The sequence below is a fragment of the Mercurialis annua genome, linkage group LG2 (genome assembly GCF_937616625.2).
Source record: "Mercurialis annua linkage group LG2, ddMerAnnu1.2, whole genome shotgun sequence".
NCBI lineage: Eukaryota > Viridiplantae > Streptophyta > Magnoliopsida > Malpighiales > Euphorbiaceae > Mercurialis > Mercurialis annua.
In genome coordinates, this window is record NC_065571.1 from 45,966,530 (window position 1) to 45,983,962 (window position 17,433).

The 17,433-nt window shown below is 31.8% G+C and overlaps 1 protein-coding gene across 1 annotated transcript; it reads left to right on the forward strand.

Moving 5' to 3' along the window:
- The first annotated feature begins 206 nt into the window (after positions 1-206).
- On the forward strand, positions 207-16,042 carry LOC126669773 (uncharacterized). The gene is made up of 20 exons (XM_050363327.2): positions 207-312; positions 458-570; positions 927-1,002; positions 1,109-1,251; positions 3,645-3,731; positions 5,867-5,950; positions 9,379-9,586; positions 10,308-10,393; positions 10,490-10,721; positions 10,940-11,063; positions 11,163-11,299; positions 11,791-11,899; positions 12,762-12,804; positions 13,171-13,342; positions 14,044-14,114; positions 14,221-14,314; positions 14,831-15,046; positions 15,127-15,336; positions 15,464-15,718; positions 15,802-16,042. Exons 1-20 carry the CDS (start codon positions 295-297, stop codon positions 15,925-15,927), a joined length of 2,604 nt encoding a protein of 867 aa, XP_050219284.1. The 5' UTR covers positions 207-294; the 3' UTR covers positions 15,928-16,042.
- The last annotated feature ends 1,391 nt before the right edge of the window (positions 16,043-17,433 follow it).

Below are 17,433 nucleotides of genomic sequence, written 5' to 3' on the forward strand. Positions count from 1 at the left end.
ATTCACAAATTCTCATATGAATTTATAATTTAAATTTGGACAGATAAAGAATAAAAGAGAAATACAAAAATGTAAATAAGATGTATTTATGAAATTATTGCGTAAAATAGCCAATGGGCCTTTACACTGGACTTCAGCTTTTGATCCATAACTAAACCCAATGCAAAGAAAAGAGCGGGAATATTAACAAATAAAAACGAGGGTTTTGATTGATATTTTTTAGCACTCCATTCAATCAACAGTAAACAGTTCGTCTTCACTCCAATCAGAGAAATACATTAATTATTTTAAAAAATGTTGCCCGCTCTCAAGGTATGATTCCCAATCATTGATTGTAATATTAGATAGCTGATTTTGAAACTTAATATTTTGTGTTTTCTGAATAAATTGTTGTATTTGTGTGTATAGATGTGACAGTTAACTCGTTTTTAATTATTATTAATTTTGTTGGTTGCAGAAATATTTTGGGTATTCTGAATTTAGGCCGTACCAGAAGGAAGTGATCGAGAAAATTTTAGAGAGAAGGGACTGTTTAGTAGTTATGGCTACTGGCAGTGGAAAATCTTTATGGTAAAACAACAACAAAAATTCCATTTTGCTCTTTTCAAATATAATTTAGCTTTTCCCTATTGGTAGAACCCTAGGTAACAGGGACACTTTGTTCAATCATGTCCCTGGAAATGTTTCGGACACCTGACGTTTCGCACACAAAACTTCATTTTTTACATAGGAAACTTTAAAATAAGACCGTTTCGCGGTGTCTGTGTCCAAATATCCCGTGTCCGTGTCTGTGCTACCTAGGTGGAATCTTAATCAATTCTGGAGAATTCTCTACTTTGAACTCCAGTAGAATCAAATGTTTTTCTTTTTCTTTTCTTTGTGTTAATAATTGTTATTTCTATTGTAATTATTTGTAATGTTAACAGCTACCAGGTTCCTCCTTTGGTTGTTGGAAAGACTGCTGTAGTTATAAGTCCTCTTATATCTTTAATGCAAGATCAGGTTTTTCTCTTTTTAATTTTCGTTGGATGTTTAGTTTGCTATATAGTTTGTTTTGTTATTACAATTTACGGGTTGAGACTAATGTTTGTTTATTTATATATGCTAGGTGATGTCTCTGAAACAAAAGGGGATTAGAGCTGAATATCTTGGAACTGGCCAGACTGATCACTCCGTCCATAATTTAGCACAAAATGGTCATTTTAATTTAGTATTTGTTACTCCTGAAAAGGCATGCTCCCTTCCTGCCAGGTATCTTTATGTTAGTTTTAATATGAAGTTATGAACTTTATACTATGGAGGGGTGTTGAAACATATCATGAAGCAACATTCAAGCATGCAGCTTATTGTTTTATTCATTGAGGGGTGTTGAAACATATCATGAAGCAACATTCAAGCATGCAGCTTATTGTTTTATTCATGAACTTTTACGTGTCACATAAATTAATCAATCTTCCCTTTTTCCGGAACATGGTTGCACATAAACTTGCATTTATGGTTTTACGTTTGATGAATTTAAAAGTCTCTTAGTACTTCTTTTGATAATTTTATGAGGTAATTATTTAAATCCCTCGAGGTGTGACATATTCTGCTAGTCAGCCTCAGATATTCTAAAATTAATTTTTTTATTTTATTTTGCAGTAGTATACTAAAATCGCCTTCTATTAGCTTTTTTGTTTAGTCAACTATTAGTTAAGATAAATAAAATATTAAAGACTTGTTGGGATTTGACATACTATACAAATCAATATTTTTATTTGATATATTATATATTTTACCACCATTTAATTAAAATATTAGTATTTGTTACTCCTGAAAAGGCATGCTCCCTTCCTGCCAGGTATCTTTATGTTAGTTTTAATATGAAGTTATGAACTTTATACTATGGAGGGGTGTTGAAACATATCATGCAGCAACATTCAAGCATGCAGCTTATTGTTTTATTCATGAACTTTTATGTGTCACATAAATTAATCAATCTTCCCTTTTTTCGGAACATGGTTGCACATAAACATGCATTTATGGTTTTACGTTTGATGAATTTGAAAGTCTCTCAGTACTTTTTTGCACTTTTTTTGATAATTTTATGAGGTAATTATTTAAATCCCTTGAGGTGTGACATATTATGCTAGTCAGACTCAGATATTCTGAAATTATATTTTTTATTTTATTTTGCAGTAGTATACTAAAGTCGCCTTCTATTAGCTTTTTTGTTTAGTCAACTATAAGTTAAGATAAATAAAATATTAGAGACTTGTTGGCAGGGACGGACTTAGGGTAGGGCCAGGCTGTGCCTGGGCCCTACCCCAATTATGTTTTACTAGAAAATTACATTCAAAATAGGTTAATTAATTGTGTTTCATATAGAAAATGCACTACCTTAATTTAAGAAAATAGAATAATTTTAGTGCATATTTTCAAGAGTATAATATTTAGTTTTTTTTTAATTGAATTGTGCCCTACTTCAAATTACGGTCTAGATTCGTCACTGCTTGTTGGAATTTGACATATTATACAGGTCAATTTTTTTATTTGATATATTATATATTTTACCACCATTTAAATTTTCTCCAATACATTTAGATTTTTAAAATCGACATGGTAAAAAAAGTTTATAAATAGTAGAGAGATTTTTTATCATTGTTTTCGCATTTTTGATAATAATTGGTATGTCATCTGACAATTTATAGTATATATTAATGATATTAACATAAGTACAAATTTTTATAAAAAAATATAGAAAAATGAGAAAAATTATAGTAATATAAAAAGATGAGAAAAGATAGTAAACTAAAGAATTTATATTTTGATAAAAAAATAAAAAAAAAGATAAGAAAATAAAATTTTAGAAAGAAAAAGTAAAATATCTAATATTGGAGAAATTCTTAGGTAGATTTTGTCCACCACGTTATCCATGCATAGAGTCAAATGTCAATCATACCAAAACACATCATTAAAATGATGACTCTAATGTAATTTCATTTAATGAAACTCTTACATATTTAATGATGTGTTTTAGTGTGATTGACTCTATTCACGGATGACGTGGTGGATAAAGTCTACCTAAGAATTTATCCTAATATTGATAAATTTATTTTTATACATTTCATAGTATTTTAATTTTTTGATGAAAGGATGATATGGATAAATATATATTTATTTATTTTATTTTGATTAAAAGATATTTTAGTGTATTTTTAAAACACGATTAATGTAATATGTCAAACTGCAAATTGTTTGTAATAATTTTTTTATATTAGAAGTATCAAATTCTAATAGATGGAATTTATAGTACAAAGAGAGTAAAATTGCAAGATATATATATATATATATATATATATATATATATATATATATATCTTTAAAATGTAAGAAATGACTATGGTAATATGTCAAAACTCTAAATTTATTTAATTATTTCTCTTGAAAGCATGAAAATGACTTCAAGATCATATTTTATTACTATCATGCAGAAAATTTATAACTACAGGTGGTTGCATAGTGAGTGGTATTTTAGTGTGGAAAGTAATGAGATATTCATGTTCTTCCACATCTTTTTGATGGACATTGATTGCAAAACATTTTTCCCATCTTCTTCATCCATCTTGAGATTGATATGAATTTGTCATTTTGTTTTTCTGTAGCTTCTGGTCAAATTTGCTTAAGGCGGGAATCTGTTTGCTCGCTGTTGATGAAGCACATTGCATATCAGAATGGGGTCATAATTTCAGGTTAAAAACTTCACTTTCATCTTTGCTTCAAACTGGATGCTGTTATCATTTTTCCTCATTGTTGATGTCTTTAACCTCTTAAGGAGGTGGGATTGATTGTTTACTCATGTGCCAACTTCATGTCTAAAATAGTGTATCAACTTTTAGAAAATTTTATTAAAGCTAAAGAAAATGAAAGTGTCATCCTGTTATGAGGTGTAGTACCATAAGTCAAGGTCAGTTTCCTAAAACTATGTTGATCTCATTAAATGTCTATAGAAAATCACTAACTCATCATGGTAATATATTCTGCATGAGTTCCCTCATTCAGTAGATAATCTAACTCATTGGATGCAGCTTTTGAATATTTTTCCAGAGGTTTATTTGCATTTTAGACCTGCTGGAAGAAATTCACTCTACTGAAAAGCCTCCAAGCATCTGATTCAGGAACTAGTTTACTGAACTGTAGCTGCTATGCAAGTTTCCGACCTCTTCTAACAATGCTGAGCTCATCAATTGCGCTGGTAGTTTCTTCCTTGGAGCTGGAGAAGTGAAATAGCCATTCTAAACTCGACTAATACAATTATACATCACACTTTCAAAACTTGCCCTACACTCATTACTTGATAGGCTGTCCTAATTAACCTTTATCCAGTTTTCTTCATGGAACATCAGCTTAATGTACCCTTGAAGAGTAACTAGTCCCTTACAAAATAAAGACTTGGTTAATTAGTGAAAACATTGCTCGACCAGCCAATAACTGTTGGCCTTCTCTAACATATGGACCTTCATTTTCTTTCTTGTTATGTTATGAGTATTCTAGATTGTTCAGTATGTTGCAGGAATGTAAGATCTCCGATGCCTCCATTTGTATTGCTATTCAATGTTCAGGTGTTAAACCATGTTAGAGCCCCTTATTCATAGAGATATTGTAAAGATTGAGTATAAGAATCAATTATGGTGTTATTTATCTACCTTCCTATAATAGAATTGATACTTTGTGTATATATAGATGTGTCACAGTGGTCTAATGTGGAATATATTTAGTGTTCTATTGTGGAATTAAGATATACAGAAATAATTCTCCCCATCTTTGTTCTGTATCTCATATCACATTTGTTGCTTTGAATGGAAGTAAGAATAGCATTCTCTGCTCTTATATTCCACATGGACACTTGCACTAAATTAATCTAGTCTTGGGCAATCGTGCAAAAGACGAACAATTTTTCTATTTGCCTACTTCCTCAAGTCAAGATTTTACTGACTTGTGATGGAGTTGTTTTTGGTCCTTCAAATCATTGTCTGGAGTTGTTCTTAGAAGGCCAACAACTGTAAATCCACATCCATTCTTTTCAAGGTGTGGCTTGCAACTTTAAGTTAGTCTTAGAGAAATGATTCAAGTATGCTAGCTCCACATATGAATTTTCCAAGCCCCTTCTCATGTTCTGTTAAAGAGGCGTTTCACGACGGACAACAACTTGGCACATGTGTCTGAATTCTGCAGTTGACAATTCCTTTGCACCTGAGATCATTCCATTCACTAAAATCGCATGGTTAATTGCTGGGAACCAGCGGGCTTAAGGATGTACTACCCACTTAATTGCTACATCACAAATTGGGTTTTTTCACTAATATAAATGTGAATTTATGTCTAGACCACTTATAGAGGAAAACACAACTATGCAATGCATTACTAGATGGTCATGGGTAAATGAATTCTCATTCCCTATAGTCTTTTATTTAATTAAACACATGGAGCCATGCATTAAGCTGAATTGTCTCTTAGTGGTTAACCATTAATGTGAAGATTCTGTTCAATTGATTAGCACTAGGTTTGTTAATTTATACCAATGGGTAGTATGTTGCTTTTTGTCCATTTATTCTTTGCTTAATTTACTTCTTTAAAATATTATTAAATTTATGGTCACTTTACTTGTGATCCTTAGTTTTTTATTTTTTGTTAAAGTGATCCTTAGTTCAATGACTTCTGTTTGGACTCCAAAATGGCGTGCCTCCTATATAATTCTTCAATAGATTTTCATTTGTTTGTGGATTTCTATGTTTCACCTTTCAGTTTAATGATACTCAGATCCCAACTAGTTTTATATATGTATTGCTCATTTTTTTTTTTGGAATCCTCCAATTATATTTTTTAGGGTGGAATACAAGCAGTTAGACAAGTTGCGCAGTGTTCTCTTAGATGTTCCATTTGTGGGCTTAACTGCAACTGCTACTGCAAAGTAAGTACCAATTCTTTTCTGTATCATTTTCTGTTCATCTCCTATGCGCATTCGGTTGTGTGATAGAAAATGAAGGAAGAATTAATGCATTAAAGTAACTGCTATTTTTGCATTTTTTTCTTTTCTTACATTTACATATGTAAAGTGTATGATTTCTCTTGAGTGATAACCATAGTAATCTGAGGGCTGAGGCCAGACTAAAGCCCTTCATGCGCCTTGGATGGTCTCAGGCTAGGTTCCATCATTGAGGCATACTTAGGTACACAACATGCACCTTTAAGAGTGAAATTGGTTTGTGGTTTATTTATCTTTGTCAAGATTATAACTATTTTTTAGTTTTCATAACTTTCTGCTTGTGCCTCTCTGAGTTGTCTTTAACCAGTGGATGGTAATATCTGTCAATTAAACATGCAATTTATTCAAATTAACTTCTGAAATGCTCATGAGAAGCACAGCATTTGGTTTGGAGGCAAGGACAAGCATTTTTGTGTCTGGAAATTGGGGGTGTTTCACAAAAAATTGCAGATTGGATGAATAATATTTTTTTGTAATTTTTTTTTTCTTTTTTGCATGCATATGGATTTTAGGAAAATTTATTTTCCTTGAGAATAGCCTGTGGCCTTGTACAACTATCTACTTTGTATAGATGTCCTGTGTTGAACTAATTTCTGTGGTATATCTTTCTGTAGTTTTCATGTTTTACTTGGAGATTTTGGATATTTTTGCGTTCAATTATTACTATTAGCTATTAGAGAATTGAAAACATCAGTCTTTGTTTGGTTTTACACATTTTCATAAGTTAGCACTCGCACCACTTGCCAGTGAGCCAGTGTTTGCCACACCTGGCCGTTTTGTGCTCTTTGTGCTTAATGTGCCGTACAAGTTATGGCCTTCAATTGTTAGGATATCTTCTCAATTCTCGTCATTAAACTGCTACTATAATGGCATTTCCTTTGGTTTTAATTACTTCATGTCTTCACTATAAACACTTCTACACTTTATTCAGTTATGGATACCCTTTTACATTCTACTCCCTCCGTCCCGTTTAAGAAGGGACATATCCTATTTTTAATTGTCCCATCTAAGAAGGCCATATCGTGTTTTCTGTGCCAATTTATATTAAACTTCCACTTTTATCCCTTTAGTTATTTCAATATACATTAAATGCAACTCAATTTACAATACATATATTCTATTATTAGAAGAAACCATACTAATTAATAGGGGTAAACATGACAAAATGAAATATTGTCTTATTTTATTAATCTTTGTGCAAAACTCATTTGTCCCTTCTTAAACGGGACGGAGGGAGTATTATTTATGAATATAATGTGGTGAAGTGATCTTGAACAATGGAGTTTTCTTTGTAATACAATTTAGATCTATACTGGATAATGTTATTAATAGGCACAATGATTTTATATATCCATAACTATGATCAAATTGACAAAAATATCTCAAAAAATAGTTTTGCCGGATTGGTCCTTCAGTTTTGCGAATCCTGATTATTATTTCCAAGCATAGTTACCAGATTCGCAGTACGCGCGATTCGCGGTACGGGAACGGGTACTCAATTCGCTTGTAGTCGGGGAATCCGATACTCCGGGGGTAGGACTCTTCGGTTCGCTCTTTCGGGACGCGGTACTCCGAAATAATATTATGGGTTCGATGGTCAATAATATATTTCTAATTTACTCATATATAGCTTTAAAATATCATATTAACTATTAAATAACGTTTTTTAGTTATTACATATATTAATTGTCCTTGAAAATATATAAAGTCAGGTTAAGTTGCTTACTAAATAAGAAATTTTAACTTAGAAAAAAGACCTATCCTTTTCTCTTATTTAGATTCTTATTAAAAAGCCCATTTTATTAGAGATAATGGGCCCAAAAACTTACCATTTGATAAAGTAAAAGTCCAAATAACTAATTTATTACGTGAACCACTTCTTCATCTTCTATTTTCTTCTTCATCTTCAATTAAAAAACCCTAAAACCTGCAACTTGAACTTCAATAATGGCCGGCGAATCAGACCATTTCTCCGGCGAATCAATACGCGTCCCAAGGCGAATCAGGTCGCCGGAGAACCGCGAACTGGTACGTACGAACTGATACGCGGTACTTAGGGGGGGAGAGCGAATCTGGTAACTATGTTTCCAAGTAGTAAATAGAAAAGATGAAGGATCTATTTGATAAAAAAAAAAAAAATTAGTCCCTTGACTTTTTTTTATGATAAATTAGCCTATAATTGAAAAACAAATCATGAAATTTTAAGAAAATTTCTATTTAATTTTGTTAAAATTTGAATTTTGTTATTATAGCAAATTTTATAAAAACTTTTTCAAATATAGACTAAAAAAACCCCACCTTGTAACATTTATTCGTTTATACTCCGACCTAGGAAAAAGTTTGTTTGTACCCTTTTTTTTGATTTTTCATTTTCGTCTCTACCATAAAGAGCTAATTTGACCTCTTTTTATTTGAAAAATTATTCAAAATGATCCTTTATATTTAGAGCATCCACAATGCAATGCTAAATTGGCATGCTAATGCTATAATTTAACATTGAGACATAAATTCAACTTCAATGCAATGCTATACTACATGCTATATTTAGCATATGCTATATTGCATGTTAAATTTGGCACTCATTATAGCATATGCTAAAATTGAACAACCAATCAAAATTCATTTTTAAGTATGATTCTACTATTATTTTCTCTGCGTTGTTTTTTTGTTTATTTTTATTTTAAATTTTATGCTCTTTTTTTTATTTTTACGATCTCGATTGATTAATTTTTTTAATTTTAGACCGCACGCCAATATATTAAAATATTTTATTTTTAATTTATTGATTCACATAACAATTCTATCTAAAATAACTCATTATTATATCAAATAAAAAATAATTATTATTTGCTCCATATTGCCAAGCCGAAGAGCATCACTTCTGTACGTGGTCGTAGTATATTGTAAAAAATTATAAAACATATGATTAAATTTTTATAATATAATAAAAATAATAATAATAATTATCATAGTAAGCAATTATAGCATTTATTTTAAAATTTTGCATTGGAGTTAAAATTTAAAAATTATGCTAAATTTAGCATTTTGTCATTTTTTCATGCTAAATTTAGTATAAAAAGTAGCACTCCATTGTGGATGCTCTTAGCTTATATTCTAATTAAACATTAATATTCTTAATCATTTATAATGTTTTCATCCTTTAATTAATTTAATTGTCAAAAATTTAAATTTTAGGGTAGAGATGAAAACGAAAAATCAAAAAAAAAGGTACAAATGAACTTTTTCCTACGTAAGGGTATAAACGAAAAAATGTTACAAAGTGAGGTTTTTTTAAGTAATGAGGCCTTTATATTAATTACTCTCTTTACCTTTTTTTTCCCGCACAATCTCAGGGTTAGAGTCGACATCATCAATTCCTTAAACTTGAATGATCCTTATGTTGCCATTGGCTCATTTGATCGCAACAATCTGTTTTATGGCGTCAAACATTTTAACCGAGGTCCCCATTTCACAAATGGGCTTGTGCAAGATATTTCAAAATTTGCAGCACATGGTGACTCCACAATTATTTACTGTACAACAGTGAAAGATGTTGAAGAGGTAATTTTTTTTTCATTCTTGTAATAGCAGAGGTACTTCTCCTTTTTTCATTCTTGTAATAATCGCAGTCTGCATTCTGGAAGTATGCATCTTTGTTTATGAATAATCTAGCTAATTTTGATGCAATATAAAATTGCCACATTGTTAATGTTTGGAAGGCCTTCACCCCTCAATTCTTGGTAGAGGAGTGCATCTGAGATTTCAAATAAAACGGCATTGATGGGGGACTGTCAGTTAGCATACAAAACAATGCTTTTATTGCTGGGCCAGCAATGAGAATGGTCTGGCCTGTTTGTGAAAGATTATGGGTCTGATTGGACACTGGAGAAATTTCAAATGCACGTATGGATATTTGTGATTTGTAAATGCGGGTTGAGAAAGCCAAGTGAGTGAGAGAATGGTGTCTGAAGTTATTTTAAGTCATTAGCTACTAAGATAGGTTTGTACTCAATCTTTTCTTGTTGATTCGAGGAGGAGAAAAATAGGGGATATATTTTAATTACAATCTTCTCTATTTTTGATTGTATTGTATTAAATACTTGATAGATGTCTTTGTGCCAAGATACTATATGGATGCCATACTGTATGAGGGGTGATATATCTGTGTGATGGGTTCACTTCTCTTTCATGCTATGGGTATTTGTTACATGTTTTCTCTTTTAATTTGTGATTTATTTGCCTAACTCCTGAACAACCTTTGTTCGTTTAATATTTTTCTCAGATGTTCAAGTTACTTCAGCAGGCAGGAATTAGGGCTGGAATGTACCATGGCCAGATGGGCAAAAATGCTCGTGAGGAGTCCCACAGGTTTTGACCTCCTTGTAGTTTTGAAGTAGCTTTCCATTATTAGTTAACCAGGAACTGATTTTTATTAGTCTTAGTGGATCCTCTTTTATTGTTCAGATCATTTATAAGAGATGAACTGCATGTCATGGTTGCCACTGTTGCCTTTGGGATGGGCATTGATAAACCAAACATACGACAAGTAATACATTATGGTTGTCCAAAGAGTCTAGAGTCGTACTACCAGGAAAGTGGACGATGTGGAAGAGATGGTATACCTTCTGTCTGTTGGCTTTATTACACAGGAAGTGACTTTGCAAAAGGCGACTTCTATTGTGGAGAACTGAAGACAGTATGTGAACTTTGTTCTTGTCTGTATAAACTATTTATAATTTTTTCTCATTTGTGGCTTATTACAATAATGCTGATTGGTATTGCTCTGAAAATTGCACCCCGGGCAGGCATTTGAAATTTCTACACTGCATGTTCTTTCGTACAAGAAGCTACTATAAAAATTCTGTTATTTTCTTTTGTTTTCTCATGGAGTAATTTCGCACGGTGTTTCATCAGGAAAATCAGAGAAGAGCAGTTATGGAGTCTTTAATGACTGCAAAGAAATATAGCACAATAACAACTTGCAGAAGGAAGTTTTTGCTCGAGTACTTTGGGGAAATTATTTCAGCCGAGAAATGTGGTTTGGCTTTTCTTTAATTACATTAGTCTGATTTATTTTTTTAATTGTATTATGCTTGCACTGCTTTTGTTATTTGATTGATTGCCATTCTATATGCAGGAAATTGTGATAACTGTACGGAGTCGAAAAGGGAGCGTGACCTATCCAAGGAAGCGTTTCTTTTAATGGCTTGCATCATTTCATGTAGGGGTAACTGGGGCCTCAATACGCCAATAGAAGTTCTTCGTGGGTCTAGAGTAAGTTATTACTTTGTTGAGAATAATTGGTGTTTTATCTGAATGTCGATTATCAATTCTTAGTGCAGAGCAGTTGATGAAAAAAAAATGCACTTCCTCTTTTCCTTTCTCCCTCCAAATTTGTCATAAGTAGCGCATTATATTGATTTATAATCATTCTTCATTTTCTTCTTTCACTTAAAGGCCATATGGTGGGGAAAATTATGAAAGACAGAAGAATCTCACGGACAGTGATAATACCATGATACTCTATCTACCACTTCCTTCTCTGATGGACTTTGGTTAGCAATAGAGAAGATTAAAGTCACTGCCTCAGTAATGTGGGAACATATAATTAGCAATTGATGAAATATCTGCCTTTCCTGGAAATGTTTAGAACTCTAAATCCTGTGTTAATCTATCAAAATTTTGTTTAAGCTTCCATCCATTGTCTGTTAGGGCTTTTTCCTTGCATGGATGATTGCTGAAGAGTTGGCATTCTCTTGTAACAGGCAAAAAAAATTCTTGATATGCATTTTGACAAGCTTCCACTTCATGGACTTGGGAAAGGCTACTCATCAAATTGGTGGAAAGCACTGGCTAACCAATTAATTTGCCATGGTAATTTGAAGTGATAGACTTGAAAATTATTTACAACTTCTAGAATTGAATACTAGTCATCTTTGGTTGTGCATGCCTTGAGTTATTGGTTGTGTACTTATGGTTGTACAATAGCTGTAGCCAGTTGACCACATGGTCTGATATTTACCTGCTTGTTGTACTTCACTTAAAGATTATTGACTGGGTACTGTTTTCTGTCTCTTAAGTTAATTAAGGTGCATCTTCAATTCATTTCCATTGACATAATAAGTTAAAGAACATGTTTTAAAAGTTTGAATACATTCAATGAATTTGGTTGGTGGCCGTGAGTATTATGGATTACATATCTAAAACTTATCAGGTTTTTCGAATGAAAGTCATTGCAATCTGGAGTTAGGTGCTTCAGAACATGAGACACTCTATGTAGCATATGCAATCAAAAACTATGGTGGCTGCAAATCATCGAATTATTTGTGATAAACAGTTGATGACTTAATAAGGATGCGAGTTCATGAATAATATATGTCTATCAAGAATCTATTTAGTTCATAGAACTGATTCAGAAATAATGATCGTAATTGGTAACTTAGCACACTGGATACTGTAGTTTTAGTGACAGATGCAAGATAACCTAGTCGAAGAGTTATATTAATATCATAACTGCATTAAGGATTATACTACATCCTTTCTTCATTAAATTCTATTGGCCATTGCATTCTGATTTCATGTTGAAAATAAATACGTTTCTCTCTTTCTTTTTTACCAATGGTTTTTCCTTTGCAATGTTCGTTCGAACATTGAGAATAATCATGCCCTATATTGGTTATCTTTTGAATGGCAAAATCAAATTTATCTTATTTGTCAAATCATATCCTTGATGCAGGTTACCTGGTGGAGACAATTAGAGATGTATATAAATTTGTAAGGTAGGTTTAGCTAAACTTATCTTTCCCTATTCATGTGTAACGTATTTTTATTCTAACAACTATAAGCTAAAATTCATTTGGCCTGAAAGTGTTGCCTAAGCAAGCTGAGTGAAGCGACCACTTCGTCTGAAATATATTGTAAAAATCTTGACCTGAATTTTCATTATGATGATTTAGTGAACCAATAGTTCTTTTAGAAAAAACTATGTTACCATATTGTAGAACCATTCCACCGAACATTTTAAGCCACAAAATGGGGATTCAAGGCTAGGTTTTTCTGATGTGTGTGGGTGATCATTTGCGAAAATGCATCCCTTATTTATTCGCATAAGGAAACTGATATGAATAAACTCTGGTATGCATCAGTGTTGGTACCAAAGGAGAGCAATATCTTAACTCTGCCAGGACTGATTATCAACCACCACTATTGTTGCCATTAACTGATCAAATGGTTGATGATGAAGAAAATCAAGCCACAACTGACACAGTTGAAAATTTTAAGAGTTTGGCGACTTTGCAGTCTGAAGGCTTTTCGGAGGTTGGTAAATAAAGGTTTCTTTTCTTTTTAATCTGATCCTGGGTTTCTGCGTTTATCATCTAGGCTGATGCTAAATCTAGAATTAATGCACTGGCGCCACAAGATATTAATTTTATTTGAAAGTGCCCCATGAAATTACCAACTTATGATCTATTTAGTGTCTCTATCTCTCTGGACTTGTATACATTTTAGCTTGTCCAAATTTAATTAGACGAGCATGCAAGGAGTATACACATGTTAAAATATGCTTTTCTCCATTATTATTCTTGAAGCATGATATGTTGACCTGTTGCTCAATGACAGAGTCAAGGAGTGTATATAGTTTTGCATATAGCTAGGCACCTGAAGATGCTCTAAACTGTATTTTCTTTTTCATAAAACTGCCTCTCCTCTGTCACCCTTCTCTACTTTATATAACTTATATTTTGAACTCTTCAAAATGCTTAGGTTTCAAACCTTTGCATGCAAGGATCATTTCAAGAGGCCAGTTGGTGGAAATCCTTTACTTTTATTTATTCATATTTTTATTTTCTGGCATCCTTCAATTGTCTTTTAAAGTACTATCTAGTAGCTTTGGATGCTTTAGAACCTCAGTAATTGAGCATAAATCTACTCATTTAGTTAGGTTGCATTTTGTTTGGCATCCCTTTATCATATCCTGGTTAATTATTATACGATTTGCGTTATTTTTCTTATTTCAGGCTGAGGTACAACTCTATCAAAAGCTTTTGGAAGAGAGAATTAAGCTTGCAAGTAGCATTGGAACTGCTCCGTAGGTTTTGTTTTGCTATCAAGGCTACAACTTACTATAAACAGCTTAATTGGCATTTAAAATTTCATATGCAATTTGTTCCTGTTGAATGTTCCCTTTTTTGTAGATATGCTATATGTGGTGATCAAACAATCAAACGAATTGCTTTGACAAGACCGTCTACCAAAGCTAGGCTAGCAAACATTGAGGGTGTCAACCAGGTATGTTAACTACAAACCATTGCAACAAAAATAATTATTACTTTTACTTCTGTTTTTTATTTTATCTAGTCTTTCATTTACCAGAAATTAGATGTATGGATGCATATATTTATTAATATTCCGTATTCCTTCAATTTGGACAATCAATATCATAGCTCACAGATTTTTTCCCTTGCTACCTAGAGGGTTAAATTTTGTTTGTGAAGCTCTGCTTGAGTATTTGCATGTGCTTAATATGGAGATTCATATGATAGTAGGATGCCACTGGCTGGTTCATAGAAGTGCCCTTCGTATGAGTTAGCTACTGATTCTTGCGGGTATAAAATCTGCTATAGCAGAGGAATGTCTGACACAGATCACAATGGTTCGAAGTGCGGTTTTATCACCTCTGTTTAAAGTAACATTTTTGATAGAATCAAATATGTTATCAGGAAAATTGTCAAAGAATAAAAACTGTTTTCCTCTTAGATTATCCTATAATTTTTTAGGCTAATATGGAATTCAATGTTGATGCAGCATCTTGTTGCTAGACATGGAGATCTTCTTCTTCAATCTATTAGGCAGCTGTCGCAAGAGCTAAATATTGCCTTGGATGGGGAAGCGAGTTTACAGACAGCTGCTAATACCAAACAAGTACATGCGATACCCAATAACCAGAGAAAGTTGTCGCCAGCTAAGTTTGAAACTTGGAAAATGTGGCATGAAGATGGGCTATCAGTTCATAGAATAGCAGTAAGTATACAGAAGACCTTCAGAAACGTTTTATCTGCAACTGTTTTTTCTGCTTTAATCTTATATATTTTTATTTGTAGAACTTCCCTGGTAGATCAGCACCTATAAAAGAGCAAACTGTTTGTGACTATATTCTGGATGCTGCTCAAGAAGGATATGGGATTGATTGGATCAGATTCTGTAGTGAGATTGGACTGACACGTCAAGCTTCGTTGGATATTCAATGTGCCATCACAAAGGTTGGCTCTACAGACAAGTTAAAACCAATTAAAAATGAATTACCAGAAGATGTAAGTTTGATGAGCAATTTTTTTCCACAATTTCATTGCATCTTTTTATTCTTTCCTAACAAGAATCATATTTGTATACGGACTGCTTCAAAGTCAAAACTAAACTAAATCTTGTTAACAATATCAGGTAAGTTATTTGCACATCAAGACTTTTCTGACAATGCAAAAATGTGGGATGTCTCTCGAAGTAACGCCGCCTAGCAATTCAAGTCCGTTAAATGCTGATGACATTAAGAACAAAGAACTAAAGGCAGAACCCATTGATTTTGAAGATATGTGCTCCCCGGAAAAACGCCAAAAAATCTACGTAACAGATGAAAGATGTATGTTGGAGGCAACAGAAACTTCCGTATTAGATTGGCTAAAGAATTGTGACGAAGGGGTAAGTAAGCATTTACATAGATCAATAAGCCTATTATCAGCCGGAGCTATCCGTCTGTTTTCTGATTTATGTTGCAAATGCAGGCTTCACTGTCTGATATTCTGAAGCACTTCAATGGAACTAAAGAGGAATCTTTGATTGATCTATTAAGTAGCCTTGAAGGTGACTTCATGATTTATAAAAAGAACGATCTGTATAGGATTTTGTAATAAGCAGATGCATTATATCATTAAGAGTAGTTGTACATGTGTCTTTTCATTGCTGAATATGCACCTTTTTGTAAAAGAGTTTTTAATGTTATTCAGAGAGATTATTCTATTACTAGTACTAGCTTAATCAACTTTAACTTTTTTTATTATAACAATGAAAAATCTATATTCAAATAGTATGTCCTTACACTAGATTATGTTGGATATGAGTGATTCTTTCAATTTGAGAACTAGAAATGAATAATTTGATATGTCGCCATAGGTAAAACTCAAGAGAAAATTGCCTAAAAATCAAATTAATTTGGGAAAGTTTTTTTTTTTACTACTCCTTCTGGTTCATAATATTTGTTTCATGACTTTGATATAAGAATGAAGAAAGTAATTAATACTGTCTTAATTTATAGACATTTTTATTAAATTATCCCGGTCTTGAAACTTGTTAATATTATGACTATTATTTCTATTTGTATTGTTGTATTTTTTTAATAAATTAATTGGGAGCGAACTTGAAAAAATAGCAATTAATACTCTCTTCAAATGCTAAAGTAACCAATAGACCAAAACAATTTCTCATATGAACTGGAGAGAGTAACTTATTTTATGGTCTTCTAAAAATACTGATTTTGTTATTTGCTCTTTACTTTTATGACAAAATTTTTGTATACATGAGAATTATATTTTAGATTATTGATTTTTAGGTAGATTCAGTCCACCACGTCATCCGTGGACTAAACCAATCATATTATAACACCTCATTAAAATAGGTATTCTTGTAATATCATTATTCAAAAGTGTATGCAAATAACAAATGAAATTACAAGGATACCCTCATTTTAATGAGATGTTATGATATGATTGGTTTAGTCCATGAATGACGTGAATTTGAATTTAAATTTGGATTTTGATTTAAGCCAAATATTTTATTCGTATTACAAAATTTATAGTATTTGAATTTGGTTTTGTGTCAAATTCAAACCAATTTTCATATATTTAAAATTAAAGACTTGAAATAATTCAAAAATTTAGTTATTTCAATTTCTAAGTCATTGTCTGTATTGTTTGAAACAAATTTTGGTTTAACTAGTTCGACTGAAATCAATATATATATATATATATATATATATATATATATATATATATATATATATATATATATATATATATATATGATTCGGTTCGGAAGGCAAAAAGGAATTATAAATTTTAATAATATGAATTTTGGCCAATGTGACCAAAATTTGAACATTTAAAACTAATAAACTCTATTAAAATTATTTTTCAATTTGGTTCAATTTTTGACATAAACAAATTTAGTTAAGTTTTAATATAAACCGAATCAAAATAACTGAGCCAAAAAAAGACCAAACCGAGTAGTTCAATTTGACTTGAAAATAATAATTACTTAGAATTTTTGTTTTTTGTTTTACTTTAGTTTTGAAAAAAAAAATAGTTCAGCATTATACATATTGAGATTTTATAATATTAAATAAAAATTTACCGAAATTA